Here is a 23761-nt window from a genome sequence, read left to right as displayed (position 1 = left end):
CAACGAAGGAGGTCTTTCTGGAGATTTCCAAATGTTCCTCTGTACTCTCACTTCCGTTTTTCACCCGATTATGATTGCGCACAGCACCCTGCTTCACAAATAACAGATAATCAGCTCCGGAGTGGCCGCTGCAAGCTGCATTGCGCTGCCATCTTGGAAATGAGATAAAGGATAGAACCTCAAGGGTTGTGATCTCAGGATTGTTACCGTGCCATGTGCCTTTGAGGCCAGAAATAGGAAGATCATACAGTTTAACATGAGTCTAAGGAGATGGTACAGGAGGGAGGGCTTCAGATTTTTGGGCTTTCTTCCAGGGAAGGAGGTACCTATACTGAAGGGACATTTTACACCAGAGGGGTCTAATATCCTAGTGGGAAGATTTGCTCATGCTGCACAGGGAGGGGGTTTAAAACTAGAGTTGCAGAGGGATGGGAACCAGAGTAACAGAACAGATAGTGGACTGGTTGTGGAGAAAGATGTTGTTAGCCTACATACAAAGTCAGGAATCAAAAGGATGAGCATGGTGGGACCAATGTTCTGAGCAGCGTATATTTCAATGCAAGGTGTATTGTAAGAAAGGCGGATGAGCTCAGGGCCTGGAATTATATTGCAACCATTAGTGACACTTGGGCAGGACTAGCAACTCAATGTTCCAGGGTTCCTTGTTTTAGACGCGACAGAGCAAGTGGAATTAAATGGGGAAGGGTAGCATTACTAAACAGGGAAAATGTCACAGCAGTGTTCACAGAACAGACTGCAGGGCTCGGCTAGTAAGGCTTTACGGGTGGAACTGGGGAACAAAAAAGGTATGACCACATTAAAGGAAGTATATCATAGATCACCCAGTAGTCCATGGAATTTAGAGGAGCAAATCTGTAGAGAGATCGTAGAGAGATCGCAGATTGTTGCAGGAAACATATGGTAGTGGTAGTATGTGAGCTTAACTGTCCACATATTGACTGGGACTCCCATAGTGTAAAAAGGGCTGGATGGGAAAAGGTGTCAGGTATGTTCAGGAAGGTTTCCTTAACCAATACATCGAAGTTCCAACAAGAGAGAGTGCAATACTAATCTCATATTAGTGAATGAGACAGGGTAGGTGGCAGAAGTTTGTTTATGGGAACACTTTGCATCGACTGATGCCATGAGTTTCAAGGTAATTATGAAAAGGGAAAAGTCTGGTTCCTGGGCTGAGATTCCAAATTGGAACAGGCCAAATTTGATGGTATCAGAAATGATCTGGCAAGCATGGACTGGGACAGGCTGGTTCTTTTGGCAAAAGCATATGGGTAAGTGGGAGTCCTTCAGAAGTGAAATTTTGAGAGTACAAAGCATGTATGTCTCAAGCAGAATAAAAGGTAAATATAAGAGGTTTAGAGAACCTTGTTTTGAGAGATATTGAAACTCTAGTTGAGATAAAAAGGAGGTGCATAGCAGGTACAAGCATTTAGGAACAAATGAGGCACTTATGGAGTATAAGAAACACAAGAGAATACCCAAGAAAGAAATCAGGAGGGCTAAAAGAAGACACGAAGTTGCCCCAGCAGACAAGATGAAAGAGAATGCCAAGGACTTCTACAGATATATGTTAAAAGCGAAAGTATTGCATGGGACCAAATTGGTCCTCTGGAGAGCATGGTAAGAACTGCCAGAAGAAGTTACGCTTAAGAGTTCTATTTCAACATTTAAATGAAGTTTGGATAGGTACATGGATGAGAGGGGTATGGAGGGCTATTGCCCAGGAGCAGGGTGATGGAACTAAGCAGACTAATGATTGGGCATGGACTAGATGGGCCGAAGGACCTGTTTCTGTAGTGTTCTATGACTAATTATCAGTATCAGGCTGAATAATGACCAGAACAATGGTTCCATAATGTGTATTTTGCCTCCCATCTGGATGACTTACTTTTCCATTCTCAGAAGTAGCAGGAAAGACACCTCTAATATCAAACACCTTATTCTGTTTTTCTTTTACTACATACACATAAAACCAAAGCTTGAATACTGGTTGAGCAATAGTGCACTACCACTCAACAAGCTAAAAGATTTTTCCCTCTGATTATAGTGCTTCAACAAACAACTTCCTCCCTAATCTTTGCTTCTGCAGTCTGTGTTTCTTGCAGTCTTTTTTTCAGTCTCACTGCACTCCATACATTCTTTCTCTGCGAAATAAACAAGATTCACGCTATATTATCACATATTATCCTTAAACAAATTCAAACTTTTTTTTTTAAGGTCAAAATGCCAAAAATGTGTGGGGGGGTGAAAGAGGGGCAGAAGTCACTTTACATTTTGATAATATCCAATATTTAAAGTTAATAATGCAATAGTAATAAATTGTTTGAATTAGTGGTCGCCAACCCATCGATCGCGATCGACTTTGAGACTTTCCCAGTAGATCCAGTAAAAAAAGAAAAATAAATACACAAATACTGTTGAGAGGTTGTTTCTGGGTTGCGGGGTTTTGGTTCCGTTCTTTCTGCCCAGTGGGCATGCGTGTAGCTCCCCCGCACTACACAGTGTAATTCAGTGGTCCTCAACTACCAAGCCGCAAGGAAACAATAGGAGTCAGCTGCACCTTTCCTCATTCCTTGTCAGCCCACTGTTGAACTTGAACACACGCAAGGTCATCAGTCGCCTAAACGCAGTCATACCCTCGCACGACCGTCAGGAAGTGCCGTTGCTACCGAACTGGAGCGCGGACAGATGGGCGCCGCCTCTGAACCGGTTCAGCAGAACGAATGTTCGTGGGGAACCTGGTGCTAAAATATTCACAGACGACCTAATTTGGGCTCAGGGTTTCGTAAGTAGCAGAGCAGCTACCTCACTGTGATCTACTGAAACAAACTTTTGTCAGCCAATAGATCCTACAAGGGAGGCAGGCACGAGCCTGTCATTCTCCTCACTCAGTCGGTCACTCTCTCCAGACTGTGACTGCCGCGGCCCCGGTGCAGGGACCTCCAGCCCTGACCTGTCCTCTCACCCCACCCACAACCAGCCACACCTGGCCAGGGCGTCTGGCGGCGGGCAGGCAGAGGTTGGAGTTCGGGCCGGAAGGCTGTCTAATGAGGCAATGAAGCCCTCAAAACTGCTTTGGTATCCTGAGTCCAAGCACCCTGCGCTTAAAGACAAACCGGCTGAGATTTTTCAGCAGAAAAAACGCGAGCAGTGCAGGACAGCAGCTAAGTGCCGAGAGCCGTGAAAACTAAACTGCAGAATAGTCTGGACATAAGGAACCTGCTTCGAGTATCGCTGTATTCCCATTGTGTTTAACACCCCCCCCCCCCCCAGTCAGCCGGTCCGCAAGAATATTGTCAATATTAAACTGGTCCACGGTGCAGAAAAGGGTGGGGCCCCTGGTGTTTATATATTATTTCTACTTCTGGTCTTTTCTGCCCCTGTGCGCGTGCGTGTAACTAATCGCTCTGGGGTCAATCTCTCCTTTCAGTAAGGCCGAGGTAGGGGATCTTGGGCTTAAAAAGGTTGGTGACCACTAGGTTAAATCTATCTTAATTATAAGTATTCTATGCAAGTTACTATTTTTCAGAATGAGCTAAGAAATAGTTTGGCAGACTGCATCAAAAATATAGGCATCAAACTACACTATTCCTGTCATTCAATTTCCATTCAAAGTGTGTCTGCATGGAGCAGTAGTGATTACAGGTAGTTGTTCTACTATCTAAGTGATAGCTGCAGAGGCCATTCACAGATATCCCAAATGAGATGGAACTTCTATCTATAACAGCAACTTTTATGATCTCTGATTGTCCACTGCAGTCAAAATACTTTTTGAATTGAGCCAGTAATGCAAGGATGGTAGCACACAAAGTGTGCAGAGAGCTTGTAAAACAGAAATGTGATAATGATCAATTAATCCATTTTAATGATTTTGGTCAGGGTACCAGGATTATCTCACCTACCTTTCATTAAATCAATACCAAGGGATTCTTTTTAAACCTTTGATAGAGAGTAAACCATACCCTGGTGTGATTTATCACTGGAGAAATCCACTAGTAGTAACATAAAACACTAGAGATTCTGCATATGTAAAAGCTACCTAGCCAAGCAGGCCAGTGATCCACGTGTACACTGAGATGCGGCTTAAATTTAATGAGGGTTTATACCTCTACGCAACTGCCAAACCCAACCATTTGTTGGGTGAAAAATATTTCATCATGTTCCCTCTAAATCTAAACACATGACCCTGTTTTATGATCTTTCTACTAAGCAAAACAGTACCTATTTACTCAACCAAAACACTTATTTTTATACATCTTTATTAAGTCTTCCTACAGTTATCTATGTTCCAAAGAAAACTCCAGTTTTTCCCCACCCTCAATCCTTCCTCAAAACTATAATTTAATACTGGCAAAACCTTTGTAAATGTTTTCTGCATCCCCCAATACAATCATACTTTTCCTGCAATGCAAGAAGCAAACAGCATATGGTACTCAGGCTGTGATCTAACTACAGTTGTGTACAATTCATAAACTCCCTATTTCATTTTCCTTGGCAAATAGGGAAATTACATGCACCTTTTTAACTATTTTACTGAAGTATCCTTCTGTCTTTAATTATCTGTGTACACCTGAATTTGAGATCTCTCCTTTCTTCAATATCCTACTTATTCTGTACAGGAAAACTCAAGCCAGTACACTTATGCCTACCAAGCATTACTCCCTTAAATACTCCAATACAGTTCTACTTTACTTATTATGCATGAGTATAACAATTTTTCCAGTCATGCTGTGATTTTAAAAAGAAAGCAGGAGATGCACAGTCTGACTCTGGTTCCAGCCACAGATTTACCCACCTTCTTGAATTCAAACCCAGTTTTGACTGCACATCCAGGTCCATGCCACCTTCTTGAACACCTTCTCAGGTCACATGTCCATTTCACATTTTGGACTCCCAGATCAATCCAGGACTAATTTACAAATAAGATGCTGCACCCAAATCAGGATTTCTGAACAATATTCAGAGGTTTCCCACATCTTCCTGCATCTCCCCAAATGAATTATCTGATACTTCCATTTAAATTCCATTTGTTATTTTTCAACCCAGCTGACCACACCATCTAACAGTCCAAAATTTTTCTATCCATTGCTAGCCAGGTGGCCAGTGTTTGTATCAAATCTAAGTCACTTCACCATTCCTTCATTTTGGCCTAAATGTTAATAGGAATTACAAGAATTAAACACCAAGTACCAGACGCTGGAGAATTCGCCAGGCAACATTCTTCCATTAACAAAGCACCCATGAACTATTGTCCTTAGAGCCAGCTTGGAATCCCATGGAACTTTACTCTTTTGACCTACCTGCTACATGGAATTTAATCAAGAGCCATATTAAAATTCATGTGAACTTCATCATACAGTGCCATAATCAACCGTTATCCCTCTCACGAATTGTGATCTGAGTTTGCCTGTCTGTCTAGGTACCAGATCCAATGTGGACATTGGTGACCATGGTTTTCCATACAGACCTATCCCTTGTTCTTTGGATGACTTCCATTTCCTTGATGTGTAGCCACCTGGCTAGGCTTTTACTTTACTTAGATGTACATAAGCCAAGGTCTTCCTCTAGGTTTGCTCCCCTCGATCTTTCCAGAGCGTATGAATTTTTCTAGTTCAGCTTTCCGCATGATGTGTCCTAGGAATCTGAGTTGTCTTTCTCTTATTGTTGGTATGAGTGATTTAACTGCTTGGGCTCTTCGGAGAACTTCTTCATTTGATGTGTGTGTAGTCCATGATATTAACATGCTCCTGTAGAACCATAATTCAGCTGCTTCTAGTCTCTTTTCCATTGCTGGGGAAATGGTCCAGCATTCACTTCCAGAAGTCAGGATAGAATAAATGTAGCACTGCAGTATTCTGTTTTTAGTGTACAAGCTCATCTTTCTGTCTGTTAATATGGTCTTCATTTTCTGTTTTCCAGTAAAAAATACTTTGTTGTGCAGTTACCCCAGTAAGAGCCAGTCCTAAATTTGCAACCTTAAATCCCAATCACAAATAAGTTTAAATGTTGTTGCAAAAAAAATTAATCATTCAACAAAACATGAATTTCTTTTCAGTGCTTATTACTATTAGGCAATTAAGTATGTCCATCAAAAAAGCATTGAGTATCACATGTATTTCTTGCACCGCAGCCAAAGGTTCTATTTTTCCCCTTGATGACATACCGGCAACTTGTTTAAGCATTGTAGAATGCATTTAAAATATTACAGGACAAGCTATAAAAGTGCTCTAACATTTCTTCCAAAATAAATCCTGAACATATAAAGATGACTGCCACACTACCATTTGCATAACAAAAGCTTGCCCTTCCAGAATTCACAAATCACTACCCAAAACTTTCGGATACAAAATAAAATTCACTCATGGAATTCATGTGAAAACAAGCCAACTAAATTAGCCTCCCTCTCATCTCATTTCTTGATGTTTGCCCAGACAGCACACTTGCATTACAGAAAAAAAAATTAAGGTGCGGGCTGTTTTCTAAGAATATATCCCCAGCAGCCCCATCCACCTAAAAGGTAGTGGTTACCTGTAACTTCTGAAAAGAGCCATGCTTTTGTCAGATTATCCATCCATATGAGGGAGAATTACTATAGATCACATATCGGCATTTTTCAACATATTCCGAACAGCATTAGAAAGCTCTGGAAACAGCTCATTCAGTTGCCCAGCTAAAGACACCATCTGGAAAGCAACAAAATTGAGATTCACACAGAGGCTTTTTTCCAAAAAAGTGATCAGTTATGATCAGTTTTCATAGTGAAGCCAGAGTTCTTCCCATTCATTGTGTACAAGTTACACAGGATACTATGAAAAACAATCATACCATCCAATAAGACATCACTGGGTAACACCTTCCACCTTCAGCTAAATTAATGGTTCTTCTATCTTAAGATCAGAAGTATATATGCTTATGATTCAACAATGTTTTAGACCATGCTCAATTCCTCCGCAATGAAATCAGCCCTCACCTGCATGCTGCAAGTTATCTAGAGCATTCAGGTAAGTAAAATTCTTTCCAAAGCTTCAAGCAATGATTATCAGAGAATTCAAACCATACACCCCGATGTCCAATGGCATTATCATCTCCACGTCCCTGTCAAGCAACATCCCCAAGTGTCACGATTGACCAGGAATCCAACAAGATAACACACACAAGCACAAGTATTGCAACGATACAGCAATATCCTATGACAAGTAACTCATTCCAAGTCACTAAAGCTTAGCTGATCAGCCATCTACTACTCACTCTTTTGACCACTGGTACACAGTGCTTATAACACATTCCACTAACAATATACTGTGAAATGACTTGCTAGTTCAAGAAGGAAGATCACCACCACCTTTTCAAAAGGTATTAGGGATGGAAAATGAATTCTGCACTTTCCAATTTCATCCAGCAAAGAAAAACGAAAATCAAAATTGTTCGACACCATTAGATGTACAAGATGACGGGAGGCATTGATCCTGTGGATAGTCAGAGGCTTTTTGTCAGGGCTGAAATGGCTACCATGAGAGGGCAGTTTTAAGGTGCTTGGAAGTAGGTACAGAGGAGATGTCAGGGGCAAGTTTTTTTTTACTTATAGTGGTGAGTGCGTGGAATGGGCTGCCAGCGACAGTGGTGGAGGCGGATACAATAGGGTCTTTTAAGAGATTCCTGGACAGGTACGTGGAGCTTAGAAAAAAAGAGGGCTATGGATAACCCTAGGTAATTTCTAAGGCAAGGACATGTTCGGCTTTGTGGGCAGAAGGGCCTGTATTGTGCTGTAGGCTTTCTACGTTTCCATGCTTCTACTAAAAGGACCTCCAGAATAGAATTGAACTTCCGAGATCAGACAAGACACTAATTAAGATTACTCTGTCAGCAAACTAACAGTTCCTACGAGGCATACTGCAGTTCAATAGAGCAGGAAATACGGGAAAGGTTTCTATTATAACAAAAGTTCTTAACCACATGGGCTGCCTGGAATTTAAGTCTTATTGTAAATAATCACTTTTCTTATAAAGTAGTCAGAACTGCCAGGTCATGACTCCCTGCCCGCAAAGCCAAACTGTAAAAGCTAGAGTGCAAGTGGCTGAAACCGCAGGTGCTGACATTTGTCCTGATTTTAAATTATTCATACCAATCTTCCAGAAATTACTAAAACTCAATTCACAAATCGCTGATTTAATTATAGAATCTGTACTCAGCCAATTTAAATAAAACATGCCATCTTGCTTACACCACAGAGGAAGTTTTAATCATGATAAAAACTCTTCAGTAAACAAATCTTGACCATTATGTTATCATTAAGAAATGTACTTAAAACCTCAAATTACACTTTCTTACATTAGTTGACTTACATGACATACTTGCACAATTCAACTTCAACTGTAGCAATAGCATTTTCATTAAATAACCACAAAGCAGCTGCAATCTTTTTCTAGTATGTAGTAATGTGAGTCAGACATTTCCTGTTTGTGTACCACAATATATAGAACTTTGAATTTGCAAAAATCATAAAATATTGATCTATTTGTTAACACACCAAAACATACCTGTGCCATTCTGTAACATGATCTCAACTTCCAGGTTCGAAGCATAGCATTTAAACAAAATCAGCTGGTTTGAATATTTAATTTTGCAACACAGCTCACAAATTAAAATTAAAGCTGCTTCTCAAAAGATGTTCTTAAAACTTCTAAATTAAAACATACAGGAAGTGACTTTCATTTAAAAATCTTTATATATAAAGGCAAAGGAAAATTATTCTAGTCATTATTATACACAAATTCTTATCTGTAACAATGCTTTGTCACATTAAAATGCTATTCATTATACAGAATGTCATATCATAAAGCTGCAATTTTAGTTCACTTAACATTTACGATCTTCCTTACTTTTGTTTCCACTGCATTTTCAAAATTTCAAGCGAACAAAAAGTAAAACTGAATCTCAACTTGTCCCATATATATTCTTCGTTCTCAGTAATTGTGAAAAATCTTCCATAACCAACATCTGTTGTTCAATGCAAACTTCCAACATACAATTCTGCATTAATACCACTACCAAAACATTTTTGAATCTCTTTTTAAACCTGTTTCACTTGGTTACATGGGTTGTCACCAACACTGTTACAGTATTCTACATACAAAAACTATGTGTTCTTAGATTAAAATGTCATCTTATGGTGTTGATCAATTGCCATAATTAAACTAGTTTAAAAATTATTTTGGATTTCGACAATGACATGCAAATGTGTGTAATTATTCAGAACAGGATAACAATATTATTTTATTACAATATGGCACTTAAGTCAGCTAAAGTTATCAAAAATGGAAATGTTTTAAATAAAGCGATCCAATGAATAAACAAAAGCAATATCCTGAACTATCTAGCCTGTGCACCAGCCAGGCAGATAGGATTGCTGAACAAAAGGATAAACTATTTTTAGAAAGATATTCATTCCCAAGGACTTAGGGAGGTCAAGACAAAATAGGGTTACAAGTTCAAAATACATGCTTTCCAAATATCCTTTAGAAAGCAATGTTTGAACACTGAAAATATTTGGAATCGTAAGAGATAATCAAAGGGTCCTTTGTATCAATGTTGGCTTTCAGAAAGAGCTCAACTTCAATTTCCAATCTTTCTATAGCCTTATTTTTTTCTTCACATCTACTTAATTCCATTTGAAAGTTGACTTTGAAAACCTGCTTCCACTGTATTTTCATTCAAGTTGTAGCTTTTCAGAAGGTAGGAACACATAATACTTCACAAGAAACTTATCTTGCATCTCTTCACTTTGTTATGACCCTTTCAGCCAACTATCCCACATTCTTGTTCAATTATTAACTATCAAGTCAGTCCTCTTTGGTTGCTATCCTCCTGTCAATGGAAACTATCGAACTGCTTTTCAGGTTGGAGCTCCAATGCAGCAAAAACACACGATAATTGTAGAATTTTTAAACAGTCCAGGAATCATCTTGCTGATCTCTGACATAGTATCGCTGCTAATGCTCTGCCAAATTACATATAAAATATAAAAGCTTACTGTATTGAACCACTGATGTGTCCAAAGGCCATTAAGTCAGTTGGATCATTTAAATTCAAACAAATTTTTAAAAAGCAGGCACCAGTAACAGCAGTTGTCAATTTCCTGGATTATAACAATGTGGTTCACTTAAGTTCTTCAGGTAACTTGATTTCTTATTGTAACTCAGCATTTTTGTGACTTGCACTATACTACCACCACAAAGCAACACATTTCACAGCACATGTCAATAAAGATAAACTTGATTCTGAAGTCTCACTTCAGTGGTTGGCAAGTTGATGGAGAAGATCCTGAGAGGCAGGATTTATGAGAGGCAAAATATGATTAAGAATAGTCAGCATGGCTTTGTCAAAGGCAGGTCGTGCCTTACGAGCCCGAATGAATTTTTACAGATGTGACTAAACACATTGATGAAGGTAGAGCAGTAGATGTAGTGTAGATGGATTTTAGCAAGACAATTGATGAGGTACCCCATACAAGACTCATTGAGAAAGTAAGGAGGCATGGGATCCAAGGGGACCTTGCTTTATGGATCCAGAAATGGCTTGCCCACAGAAGGCAAAGAGTGGTTGTAGACGGGTCATATTCTGCATGGAGGTCGGTGACCAGTGGTGTGTCTCAGGGATCTGTTCTGGGACCCTTACTCTTCGTGATTTTGATAAAAACTGTCCTGCAAAGTGGCAGATGGAGTTCAACCCAGATAAGTGTGAGGCGATTCATTTTGGTAGGTCAAAAATGATGGCAGAATATAGTATTAACAGTAAGACTCTTGGCAGTGTGGAGGATCAGAGGGATCTTGGGGTCTGAGCCCATAGGACGCTCAAAGCTGCTGTGCAGGTTGACTCTGTGGTTAAGAAGGCATACGGTGCACTGGCTTTCATCAACCGTGGGATTGAGTTCAAAAGCTGAGAGGTAATGTTACAGCTGTATAGAACCTTGGTCAGATCCCACTTGGAGTACTGTGCTCAGTTCTGGTCACCTCACTACAGGAAGGATGTGGAAACTATAGAAAGGGTGCAGAGGAGACTTACAAGGACGTTGCCTGGATTGGGGAGCATGCCTTACAAGAACAGGTTGAGTGAACTTGGCCTTTTCGCCTTGGAGTGACGGAGGATGAGAGGTGACCTGATAGAGCTGTGTAAGATGATGAGCGACATTATCACATGAATAGTCAGATGCTTTTTCACAGGGCTGAAATGGCTAACACCAATGGCTAGCACAGTTTTAAGGTGCTTGAAAGTAGGTACAAAAGAGATGTCAGGGGTAAGTTGTCATTGTTGTGTTTGTTTTTTTTACACACGTAGAGTGGTGAGTGCATGGAATGGGCAGCCAGCGACTGTGGTGGAGGCAGATACAATCGGGACTCTTAAGAGAATTCTGGATAGCAGCTTAGAAAATTAGAGGGCTATGGGCAACCCTGAGTAGTATCTATAGTAAGTACATGTTTGGCACAGCATTGTGGGCTGAAGGGCCTGTATTGTGCTGCCGATTACTTATGCCTATGCTTCTATGAAATTAGTCTAGTTTTAGAATTCGCAACACGGTGGACTCCAAATTCACTCTACAGCTCAGCAGGAATTAGAGATATACAATGTGGGCCAGTAACATCCATCTTCAAAGAACAGTGTCAATAGCTTTAAAGGGACCTGCAAATTCAGCTTCCATTACTTTTATATGCATTGAGTTACTAGTCATCACCATAACCTGCACAAGTTCTCTCTTTAACCCCTCCCATGTATCTTCACCAAGCGAGGGGGTCAGGGATCGTTATAGTCACTGTTCCTTTGCAAGTGACAGGGTCCTGGATTGTTATAGTTACTGTTCTTTTGCGAGTGACAGGGTCTTGGATTGTTATAGTCACTGTTCTTTTGCGAGTGAGGGGGTCAGGGATTGTTACGGACACTGTTCTTTTGCGAGTGAGGGAGTCAGGGATTGTTATGGTCACTGTTCTTTTGCGAGTGAGGGGGTCAGGGATTGTTATGGTCACTGTTCTTTTGCGAGTGAGGGAGTCAGGGATTGTTATGGTCACTGTTCTTTTGCGAGTGAGGGAGTCAGGGATTGTTATGGTCACTGTTCTTTTGCGAGTGAGGGGGTCAGGGATTGTCATGGTCACTGTTCTTTTGCGAGTGAGAGGGTCGTGGACTGTAACAGTCACTGTTCTTTTGCGAGTGAGGGGGTCAGGGATCGTTATAGTCACTGTTTTTTTGTGAGTGAGGGGACTCTGATATTGTCATTGTTGATTTTTTCTGCAGGGCAAGGGTGGGGTTTTTTGGGGTCTACAAGTTTTGTTTCTTTTCTTTTTCATGTAGGGGAATTTGATGCCTTTTCTTTCATCAACTTCCATGGTTTTTCTATGTTTCATGGTTATCTGGAGAAAGCAAATATCAGAATTGTATTGTACATGCTACCTTAACAATAAAATGAACGCTAGTGCCCCATCAGAAACTATTTTCCACCCGTAAGCACACAATCTCAAAAATCGCTATAAAATTTTCCAATTGTTTTTGTTGCAACAAGCTCTTTCTGTCCCCTTCTCTAAAGCCATCAAATAAGAGTTTACAGGAATGTAGCACATGCCAATGGCCATGTGCCATGGCCCCAGTGTACAAAGTCAAGGATTAGTTTTCAAAAAGAAAATTTGAATGAAATCTCACCCAGATAGTGAAGTAAAGGAACAAGACTGGGTAATGAATAATCAGACAGCTTGTCTTACAAGCAGAAATGGAGGGATGGTTTCTTCCTGGGCAACATTGGAAATGAAGGACCAGCCAAGGGGGCGGAATAATACACATGTCACAGCTAAGCGAACCAGAAGCCCCGCCCCCGCGGGGCTCATTCATTCAGCGGCGCCCACGGGTTAACCTTCCGCCACGAAGGGAAAAGACCGGGATGGCAGCTAACCGTCAGCCCGGCTCCTGAAAAGGCGCCCCAGCCGCAAAGCTGTCCGCAACCGAGTCACTCACCTTCTTCACGGTCCGCGGCGCTTCCATGACGGTTCCGTCCGCGTTGAACGTGTCCCCGTTCTGCGCCGCCTCCATCCGCTTCATTGCCGACTTGGAGTCCTTGGTCGCAGTGCTCAGCGGCGGCAGGTGATGATGCTTGACTTGCTCCGCCGAGGTCGTTGCCGTGGGCTCCCCGTCTTTTGTCTGGACGCCGCTGCCCTCGGCGCTCGGTTTATCCGAGGCCACCACAGCCTCCTTCAGCTCCACCTCGGCCAGCTTGGCCGTGACGACCTGAAGCGACATGTTGTGTTGTGTTCTCTCTGGAAATACACTCGTTCCTGTCGGTCCAAGTCGCCGCACTGCCGGGCTGAGTACGCCCCGCCTCTCCGCTTCCAACAGCCCCGCGCTGTCGGGCCTCGCAGCTCTCCGCTGCCACTGGGTCGTCGGCGACGTCAGCGGCGCCACGTTGGCCGCAAAGGTTACTGGTTAACGTAGTCCTTCCGCTCTTCCCTCAAAGCCCTTAACGCGGTGTGTGAACTCCATGTTCCAGAACACCATTCGGATACGCTCCTGCTGGGCATTTCGCACTGTGATGGGTGTTGTAGTCTCTGCTCTGTTCCCAAGGACGGAAAATTTAGGTAGGATTTTCCAGAACCCCTTCTCCATTCGTGAAGTCAAAAGCTATTGTGAAATCAGACGGGGTGGTGAAGAATCAAAAATTGACAATCTGATATTGAAATCATGAACAAGAGATTCTGCGGATTCTAGAAATCCAGAGCAACACATACACAATGCTGGAGGAATTCAGCAGGTAAGGCAGCATCTATGAAAATGAATAAACAGCGTTTCGGAAATGTTGACTTGTTTATTCATGTCCATAGATGCTGCCTGACTGCTGATTCCCTTCAGCATTTTGTGTGTGCTGCTAAAAATAGGAAATGCAGGATATAATCACCATGTCTCACCACATTTCTAATGAGAACACAATTAATGGTACACGTCATTGAACCTTCATCATTTCATTAACTGTCTTTCGCGCTCTACAAGCGATGCTTCAGCTGTTTCCAGCATGCCCTGTTTTTATTTCATGTGAAACAGTTAATGCTGTTCTCTAGAGTTGGCATAGGGTGAAAATCATCTCTTGGATCTGTAGTGTACCACTGGGAAAAGCTCTTCTGCCACTGGACAGAGGTAATAGAAATAGACAAGAAAAATTAAAGATATTTTCATATCAAAGGAAGCTTATAAAATTACTAGAAAATTAGGAAGGAAAGAGAATATGAGAGTAAAGTGGCAAGGAACTTAATGAACTGTAAACTTCCATGAATATGTTTAAAAAGCAACTGGAAGTCGTTTGTGGATAGAGGGATGAATTTATAACAGAGAATAAGGATACGGCAGAGAACTATAGATTTTCTACACTTTATATTTCCTAATGATATAGAAGTGGGTCACTTGCCTCATTAATGCCTGCTCTCATTGGCATTCTATGAACCCATTCACCCCACTTATTCCTGATAACTTATTAGAAACGTAGAACATAGAAACCCTACAGCACAATACAGGCCCTTCGGCCCACAAAGCTGTGCCGAACATGTCACCTTAGAAATTACTAGGCTCACCCATAGCCCTCTATTTTTCTCAGCTCCATGTACCTATCCAGGAGTCTCTTAAAAGACCCTATCGTATCCACCTCCACCACCATTGCTGGCAGCCCATTCCACGCACTCACCACTCCCTGTGTAAAAATCTTACTCCTGACATCGCCTCTGTACCTACTTACAAGCACCTTAAACCTGTGCCCTCTTGTGCTAGCCATCTCAGCCCTGGGAAAAAGCCTCTGACTGTCCACACGATTAATGCCTCTCATCATCTTGTAAACCTCTATCAGGTCACCTCTCATCCTCTGTTGATCAAAGGAAAAGAGGCCGAGTTCACTCAACCTATTCTCATAAGGCATGCTCCTCAATCCAGGCAACATCCTTGTAAATCTCCTCTGCGCCCTTTTTATGTTTTCCATATATTATCTCACATATTCCCATTGAGCCCACTTGAGTTGGCTAACGCTCTCCCACCCTGGTAACTTACAGAAAGTCACAAACACAAGCCATTCTGCAGATGCTGGAAATCCAAAACAACACACACAAAATGCTGGAGGTCAAGCAACGTGTATGGAATTGAATAAACAGCCTATATTTCCAGCAAGACCTTTTTCGAGACTGGAAAGGAAGGAGGAAGACACTAGAATAAAAGGTGGGGGGGGGGGGAAGAGAGAAGGAGGATAACATAACTAGAAGGTGATAGGTGAAGCCAGATGGATAGGAAAGGTAAAGAGCTGGAGAGGAAGGAATCTGGTAGGAGAGGAGAGTGGACTATCGGAGAAAGGAAAGGAGAATTAATAGTGTATTTGTGCGATGTGGGAGCAGAAGCCCCTGAGGAAAATCCAGCTGGAAACAGGGAGGCAGCGCAAGCTTCACACGTACAACACTGGAGGTCAGGATCAAAACCTGCTCATTAGAGCTGTGAGAAAGCAGCACTACCTATAGCACCTCTGTTCCACAGCACAGAAGCAAAATCAACTGTTATACATTCTAGAGAAACAAGAATGGAGTGATAATGAGGAACTGAAAGAAATTATAACAATTCTTTTTTAAAAAGTGCTAGAGCAGCTGGTATGTCTGAAAGCTGAAAAATTCTGAAGATTTGTTTCTTATGTTTCTTTTTGACTTAGAAAGCCATATGGTCCGTTGAATCAATGCTGGCTCTCTGGAGCATCCTGATCTGTCTACTTCCCTCTGTCATTTCTCTGTCACCTCTTCTCTCTTCCAATCCCATCAACTTCTCATTCATTCTTTTGGCACCCACTTATTCTAATTTACATATCAGCACACTTTTGGGGTATGGGAGGAGAACTGGAGCTCCAAAGGAAACCTCAGCATCACAGGAAGACCCGACAATCTCCATGGAGGAAGCTCCCAAGATCAAGATTGCACCCAAGTCAGTTCAGCAGTGTGGTAACTGTGCCATTGCTCTGCCCTATAATACATTTTCCAGAATTTTGAAAGAGGTGACTAGTAATGGATTTGTTGGTCATCTACAGATTCTATAATTGTTCCATGAATTACAGAACAGATGTAACTTTCTTTATTTAAGCAAGGAAAAACATGAAGTTGGAAATGCCAATTTTTTAGCCAAATTTTATTTATTTATAGATAGCATGGAATAGGCCCTTTGAGTCGTGCTGCCCAGCGATCCCCAGTTTAACCCTAACCTAATCACAGGACAATTTACAATGACCAATTAACCTACTAACCGGTATGCCTTTGGACTGTGGGAGGAAACCGGAGCACCTGGAGGAAACCAACACATTCCATGGGGAGAACATACAAAACTCTAAAGAGGATGTAAGGATTGAACTCTGAACTCTGATGCCCTGAGCTACTATAGTGTCATGCCAACCTCTACTCTACTGTGACATCTAATATCAGTAGTAAGGAAATTGCTGAAATGTCATGTAAGAAGTAATAAAAGATGAGTTGGAAAAGAATGATTGAATTGAGCTGAGTTAATATGGACTTATGGAAGGGAAACCTTGTATGAATAATGCATGGGATATGGCAGTAGAATATTTAAGAAAGAACTATTGAGTGTGAAGTGTTTGGATTTTCAGAAGGCTTTTATTAATGTCCAACATGGCAGATCAAAAGTAGAATTGAAGTGGGTGACCACCAGAGATCCTGCTTTTTCTGGCAGGTGGAGCATAGGTGCTCAGTGAAGCGGTCTCCCACTCAGGTCTCACCAATATACAGGAGCACTGGACACAGTATGACCCCAACAGACTCACCTGAAGGAACTGATAGGTGAAAGAGAAATGACTGGAAAAGAGGGTTTCTGATAGGAGAGGATAGAAGACCATGGAAGAACATGTCTGAATGGGAATGGGAAGTAGAATTGAAATGGGTGGCCAGCAGGAAATCTCTGGACACAGTATGACCCCCAACAGACTCACCTGAAGGAACTGTTTGGGGCCCTGAATGGTAGTGAGAGATTTCCTGCTGGCCACACATTTCAATTCTACTTCCCATTCCCATTCAGACATGTTCTTCCATGGTCTTCTATCCTCTCCCATCAGAATCCCTCTTTTCCAGCCATTCTTTCACCTATCAGTTACATCAATAAGAATCTCTAATAAATAAAACTTTAAAAAAAATGTTTTCAGATGAGGAACCATCTGTAAAGTTTCTGGTCGGTGACCTTTCATCACAATTGTAAAGAGTTATGGATTTTATTATTTCTAGAGAGAGACAAGGGAAGGTGGAACATAAAAGATTCATGCAAAAGAGATCCAAATGACAGTATAAAATTACAACTATCAATGACTACATAAAAATAGGAGTGCTGAGAAATTATCTGAAATCAATGGTATTTACAGAAGTCAGTAAAATGCCTAATTAGAAGATGAGATGCCATTCTTTATATTTTCATACAACTTTGATGGAACGTTAAAGGTGGCTAAGCTCAGGGTGAGTGTTAGAGAAATGAAGGAGAATTATTCATTGACTAGGGAAGTTAGTGATATTAAGGATGGAAACAAAAAGAACCATATCTTGATTTGGAAGACAATGAAAATGGTTGGGGCAGAATTGGGGGAAGTCAGATGAACATGGTTCCAATACTAAGATGAGAATGCTATCCAGTTAAATCAAGGGCACTATCAACAACAAATGGAGGAAAATGGAAGGCATATCAATGCAGAAGGTGCCATCGTCAGGAAAAATGCATTAAAGGCAGAGAAACTGGATTAATAAAATTCTTACATGAAGCAGTTTTGGATGAAGTTTCATTAAGGTAGCTTTGCTATTGGAATAAAGAATTTCCGCATAATCACACTAAAAGATCAGTGGGAAGGACCAACATTATTTATTGTAAAATGCATTTGAGTGGAATTAAGCAGGTCATTCAATATAAGAAAATTTGTTTTTAGATGGAGGGAACTGTTATTGGCCTTGCTGAATACAACATACCTTCTAGTTTCCAACATTACAACACTTAATCTTCACATTTTTGGATCTTGGTCTGGTGAACTTGATAATTCTTAATTCCAGCCTGAAGTTCTTCTAAATGATTAAAGATTTCATGAATAATCATGTTGAATAACTCGCACAGAATCATAAACATAATACAAGTTAGAGTGGGGAAATTAACCTGGCACTTCCAATTAAAGAGAGTTAAGCATCATCATAAATTCACTCTAGGAAAGCTCATTTTCAGGGGCTCCTCAACTCAAGTTCTCACTATTTATTGTTTATTTATTATTATTTTGTTTTCTTTCATTTTGTATTTGCTGTTTGTTGTGTTTTGTACATTGGTTGTCAGTGTTTGGTTGTTATGTGCTGTTTTTAATTGATCCTATTATGTTTCTTTGTATTTACTGAGAATGCCCACAAGAAAATGAATCTCAGGCTAATAAATGGTGACATACAGGTACAAGTACTTTGATAATAAATTTAAGTTTAACTTTGAAATTTGAACCAAAGATTTTGTGTTTTGGCAAAAATGGTAATGCATGGAGTCAACTCTTGGTAATAAATATTGGATGAGCACTCCTTATCTTAAATACTTGTGGCCAAAAGTGTTTCACATTTTGGATTTTGGAATATTGTGTCTATATAATGAGGTAGCTTGGAGAGGGGACCAAAGTCTAAACACAAAATCAATTTACATTACCCGAAGGTAGTTTTATATAGTATTTTTAATAATTTTGTGCACAAAATAAAAAGATGTGCATTGAACCATCAGAAAGATAAGCTATCACCACCTCCGCCACCCAGGTGAACAGTCATTGGCTGTTTGGCATCGCCATCATTCCTGACTCTAAATTTATGTGCTACCTACTGGTAACAGACATACTTTATTGATCCCAAGGGAAATCGGGTTTTGTTACAGCCACACCAACCAAGAATAGTAAAGAAATATAGCAATATAAACCCATAAATAATTAAATAATAAGTTAATCATGCCAAGTGGAAATAAGTCCAGGACCAGCCTATTGGCTCAGGGTGTCTGACATTCCGAGGGAGGAGTTGTAAAGTTTGATGGCCACAGGTAGGAATAACTTCCTATGACGCTCAGTGTTACATCTCGGTGGAATGAGTCTCTGGCTGAATGTACTCCTGTGCCTAACCAGTACATTATGGAGTGGATGGGAGTCATTGTCCAAGATGGCATGCAACTTGGACGGCATCCTCTTTTCAGACACCACCGTCAGAGAGTCCAGTTCCACCCCCACAACATCACTGGCCTTACGAATGAGTCTGTTGATTCTGTTGGTGTCTGCTACCCTCAGCCTGCTGCCCAGCACACAACAGCAAACATGATAGCACTGGCCACCACAGCCTCATAGAACATCCTCAGCATCGTCCAGCAGATGTTAAAGGACCTCAGTCTCCTCAGGAAATAGAGATGGCTCTGACCCTTCTTGTAGACAGCTTCAGTGTTCTTTGACCAGTCCAGTTTATTGTCCCCAGGTATTTGTAATCCTCCACTATGTCCACACTGACCCCTTGGATGGAAACAGGGGTCACCAGTGCCCTAGCCCTCCTCAGATCCACCACCAGTTCCTTCGTCTTTTTCACATTAAGCAGTCTTTGTCTTAGAACTATATGTGATACATAAAGACCTTCCCAGAACCTTGTGGAATTTTCTACTTTTGGCATCGGATTTCAGAGGTTTTCGCACGTTGGCTTTTCTAATGAGGGGTGCTCAGCCTTTATTACTATGCACTCAGTTGGGTGGATGAGGATAAGATTTGACCATGATGCTTCTTGCCGTAGCACACTGTCATTCTCAGGTTCAAGTACATACAAACAATAGATCCTCAAAGCAAAGTAGGCTTGTCTTCAGAAGAGCCAGCCTGGAATAAACAAACTTCCATAGAATCTGGGGATAAACTGGAAAATAACCAGTTGAAACAAAGTTTATTGGCTTAAGTCTTTTTTATTGTAAAATGATCAGGTGAAAAACCTTTTATGAATGGAATGCAAACTAAGAAATTAAGTAATAAAAATGACATTTTTGCACTACTGACCTCTGTGTCAGTTGATGACAAGTTTTAAATGGCTATATAAGATAGAAAAATAACCATTTCTATAAGAAAATATCTTCTTCAATATTTGACAGAGATAGGCTACAAGTTGGCAGAGAGAGTGAGTTAGGCGAGCATCAGAATTTCCAAGATCTCATTATGTTAGACCATTTAAAAGTGGGTTCACACATGCATACACATACAAGGTATGTAGATTTACCTGTATTTATGTACAATGAATGATAGCAAATCAGCAGTGATTAGGCAGTAAAAGTGAGAACTGAAAATCTGCTATCACCCATTTTGGTCTATCAGATAATAATAAAATCGCTCCTGATAAAGTGCACTTCACATTTCATGAGTAACAATAACCACTAACATTTTACCTTTTTGAGTAATTGAAGGTAACATAGATAAATAATGTATTTTTAAAATGCAGGATGTATATAAATATCAGAGTGGGATGGTGGGCAAGCAGACCAACTTATCACTTGAAACTGTATCATCAAAGACTGATTTGCTAAGGACAGATCGTCTTGCCCAGCAACATGCAAGGAAGCACATAGCTCCTCATTTTCAAGCCAAGCTTGGAAAACTCCAACCCTCACCCTAATTCAGCAAATTGGAATGGTAGGCAGTGAAATCTTTGCAATCAAAAGTGCACAGAGCAATTCCTGATTATAGTCATTCAAAATCTACTCAGTTGGAGACAGCACTTTGATTTGTACAATATTGGAAAAAATGTTTAGGGTTACAGGAGTTAGGTGGGAATGCAGAATAGATGTTACAGATAGATTAACCACATTTTTACTGAATGGTGAAATAGTGAAATAGAGCCATTACAGAGTAATGTATTCTCTATAGTTTATACATTCATATATATCAGCATATGTTCTCATTCAATTAGGCATCTGGAGTACCACCTCTTCCAGTGTGACACAAGAATGTCCATGGACTAGTTAACATCTACTACCCTCTGGATCTTGGACCAAACATGCCTTCAAGCTCACTGATTGTGAGTATAGCTCGCTGGAGTCAGAGTAAGGCCGGGTAACAGGAGGAGCATTGTGAAGCAGAATTACATTCTGGTACAAATTGCCATTATTATTGGGAAGTCATAGGCAGCTGTAAGGAAAATGTACACAAGTAAGTGTTTAGTGCAGGACTTTATGAGATTATCCTCTGCATCTGCCAGCTTCCAGTCCAATGAGAATAATCAGAGGTCTGCTCCTCATTACTGACAACTCACTAGCACAAAAATCACAACCAGAAGGTGATGGCATACTGAGCCAAGTAAACTGACCATGTTGGTTAAAAATTTCTTACTATGATGTGTTCCTCTGAAATATCTCCCGTCAGGGAGATTCATTTAAAAATTCTTGGTGATTCACAGTTAATCATCAAAGACAAGTGGGATTAGCAACAGGATAGAATGAGAGCAATGTTGTTTTGAATAACATGGAAGTTATAAGAAGTTAAGATTGCCAGTTAACTAGAAAAGTAATGGATTAAAAGTAAAAAGGATGAAAAGTTCACTGGGGCAGTGACCTGTTTGAGCAGGATTAAGACAGACGAATCCTTCATTTGCTATCCAGCAGGTACAATAATTACCACAAGCATGTATCTGAGGAACAGTCCAACATATATGCTATCTACAAACATGAAGTATAGATGACAATATTATAAATGCTAGGGAAGCTTTAAAGGAGCAACTGTTGGCTCTAATGTATATTAGACTGCATAGCCATCAAAGATCTCTGCTGCCAAGCAGTTTTGGGCACCTCAACTAACATTCCTCCTTCCTTTTGGAGAAATTAAATCTGATACTTTCCTGGATAAACCCACTAATAATCATTACTCAAATCTGATCAAAATTGCTTCATTATATTGAGTTTTAACAAATGATTTTAAGGTGTCCCTAATTTTTAAATGTTCAAAATGTGATAAACAGTAAAGTATATCTTTGTGAAATATGACACATCAGCACTAAACAAAAATGTGAATGGTTAAATTGGGCGGTGCTATTCAGTGGCACTGCAAACATTTTACAATGAAGTTTTAAAGGTAGAGCCCCATAAGAAATTTACTCATTATTCAGCTGGATGCAGTGAAGTGGATCATCAAGTTTAAATTAGTACTCTCCGAGAATGAAAATTCTTCATACAGACAATTACTGGAGCCTGGAACGCTTTATTAAAGGGCATAACTAAAGGAGAGACATTGGATCTAAGAAGGAAATTGGATATGAATTCAAAGCAGTACGGACAAGCAAAAGGATTTACTTTATATTGTTCTAGGAAGCAGCCAGTTCACAAAGGCTGGAATGAATGGTCAAATCTTATTCTGGAATTTTCTATTTACAAAATGCAATTGAAGATAAAGTGTAAAAGCATAACTAAGTTTTTATCAAGATCAGTGAACAATCCTCATCTACCAGAACACAAAACCATAGATGGATGCTACTTGCGTTCCCAATCCTGAATGAATCAGAGACTCTCTGAAAATGTCTTGAATAACTTCACCTTACTGGCCTGTTAGGAAAGTTATTAACAATGTGGCCCATAAACTAGGGCATTAAAGTCAAGAGCCTCTTTTCAGTTCATCATATACTGGGTTACTCTGATTACTTTGAGAATGGTATTAAACCACTTCTTACTGATTCCACGATCTCATTCAGGCAATGAATTTGCCTGTAGTACCAGATTTTCATACTTCTAACTGCTCAGTAAAGTACCTTCGCTGGTTTCTACAAACGTATTTGAAATGACATGGGCATTCACTGAAATTCCCAGTAGGAGTCAGATGGTGCTGCTCCTTGTGTTGTTATTGCTTAGATAATTCCAAAATACCCAAGGTTCAAAAATCTGAATCAGCATCCATTAACTCCGTATCTACCAAATTTGTTCTTGAATGCATAGGTGCAATAGCAGACCTTCTCCCCTGGGATGTGGGCACACTGGGAATATTTATTGCAGGGAGTCCTCTGAGATCCACATTGGCAGAGGATCGGGTGACCACATGATTGCATGGTCTCTGTGGAGGCCTGAATCGATCTCCATTAGAAAATCCCAGGCCACTCTGGAGTTTGTCCTCAAATGAAAGGGGATTTACAATCAAGTTTAGCGGTGGATTCCCTCTGTGCCCTGAAGAGCTACTATGTGCTCCTCTGAAATGTCTCTCGTCATGGTCTCCAGGGCTGAGTCCAAACTCTATGAAAGCACCTGGTAACATATCCTGCACATTAGCTGGTTCTGCTACTTTAGAAACCAAGCTTCTTTGCCCAGTCAACTTGGGCAAGCGTGGAACGGTACTGGATGCTCTTTCAGTGCAGTAGCCCATGTCTTGTGGCTCCTCTGGAGAACCAAGAGGTCCAACACGTTTCTTCCTCCTCTTCTTCTTTTTCTTCTTCCCAGTTTTCTTCTGAAGTTCTGGGAGAATCTCAGCCTCAATAATCCAGAGGTCCTTCTTATTGTCATCTGGGGGAACTGAAATGGAACAAGGTAGTGTCAAGCAGTATTTCCTGGCTCCTCCATCTCTCAGTTTCAAACTGGTATAACTCACAACTGAAATTGTACCCTTTACCATCAAAAACAAACAGTATGACTCCTGACTTAATGATAACACAAGGTCATAGAAGAAGAAGCTGATGATGACGATACTTCTGCACCAAAGTTATGAGGACAATAA

The 23761-nt window shown here is 40.7% G+C and overlaps 2 protein-coding genes and 1 long non-coding RNA gene across 9 annotated transcripts in view; 1 reads left to right on the top strand and 2 right to left on the bottom strand.

The window, feature by feature from the left end:
- Nucleotides 1-13336, bottom strand: part of ahcyl2b (adenosylhomocysteinase like 2b) — a 108564-nt gene extending 95228 nt beyond the window's left edge. For all 7 annotated transcript variants that reach the window (XM_059987021.1, XM_059987024.1, XM_059987022.1 and 4 more), the window contains exon 1: nucleotides 13012-13336. In XM_059987021.1, the coding sequence (XP_059843004.1) occupies nucleotides 13012-13293 (282 nt within the window). In that variant the 5' untranslated portion in view covers nucleotides 13294-13336. The remainder of the gene's footprint in view (nucleotides 1-13011) is intronic.
- Nucleotides 13337-13507: 171 nt separating this feature from the next.
- On the top strand, nucleotides 13508-21080 carry LOC132403598 (uncharacterized). Its single transcript, XR_009515301.1, has 3 exons — nucleotides 13508-13628; nucleotides 16203-16394; nucleotides 20982-21080. It is a non-coding gene; the product is annotated as an uncharacterized LOC132403598 (long non-coding RNA).
- Nucleotides 19400-23761, bottom strand: part of smo (smoothened, frizzled class receptor) — a 52749-nt gene continuing 48387 nt past the window's right edge. Inside the window, exon 12 of the mRNA XM_059987020.1 lies at nucleotides 19400-23559. Within this exon, the coding sequence (XP_059843003.1) occupies nucleotides 22931-23559 (629 nt within the window). The 3' untranslated portion in view covers nucleotides 19400-22930. The remainder of the gene's footprint in view (nucleotides 23560-23761) is intronic.

Source organism: Hypanus sabinus, chromosome 13 (assembly GCF_030144855.1).
Source record: "Hypanus sabinus isolate sHypSab1 chromosome 13, sHypSab1.hap1, whole genome shotgun sequence".
Taxonomy (NCBI): domain Eukaryota; kingdom Metazoa; phylum Chordata; class Chondrichthyes; order Myliobatiformes; family Dasyatidae; genus Hypanus; species Hypanus sabinus.
Note: the sequence above shows the minus strand (reverse complement) of the source record. Positions and strands in the feature narration are given on the sequence as shown.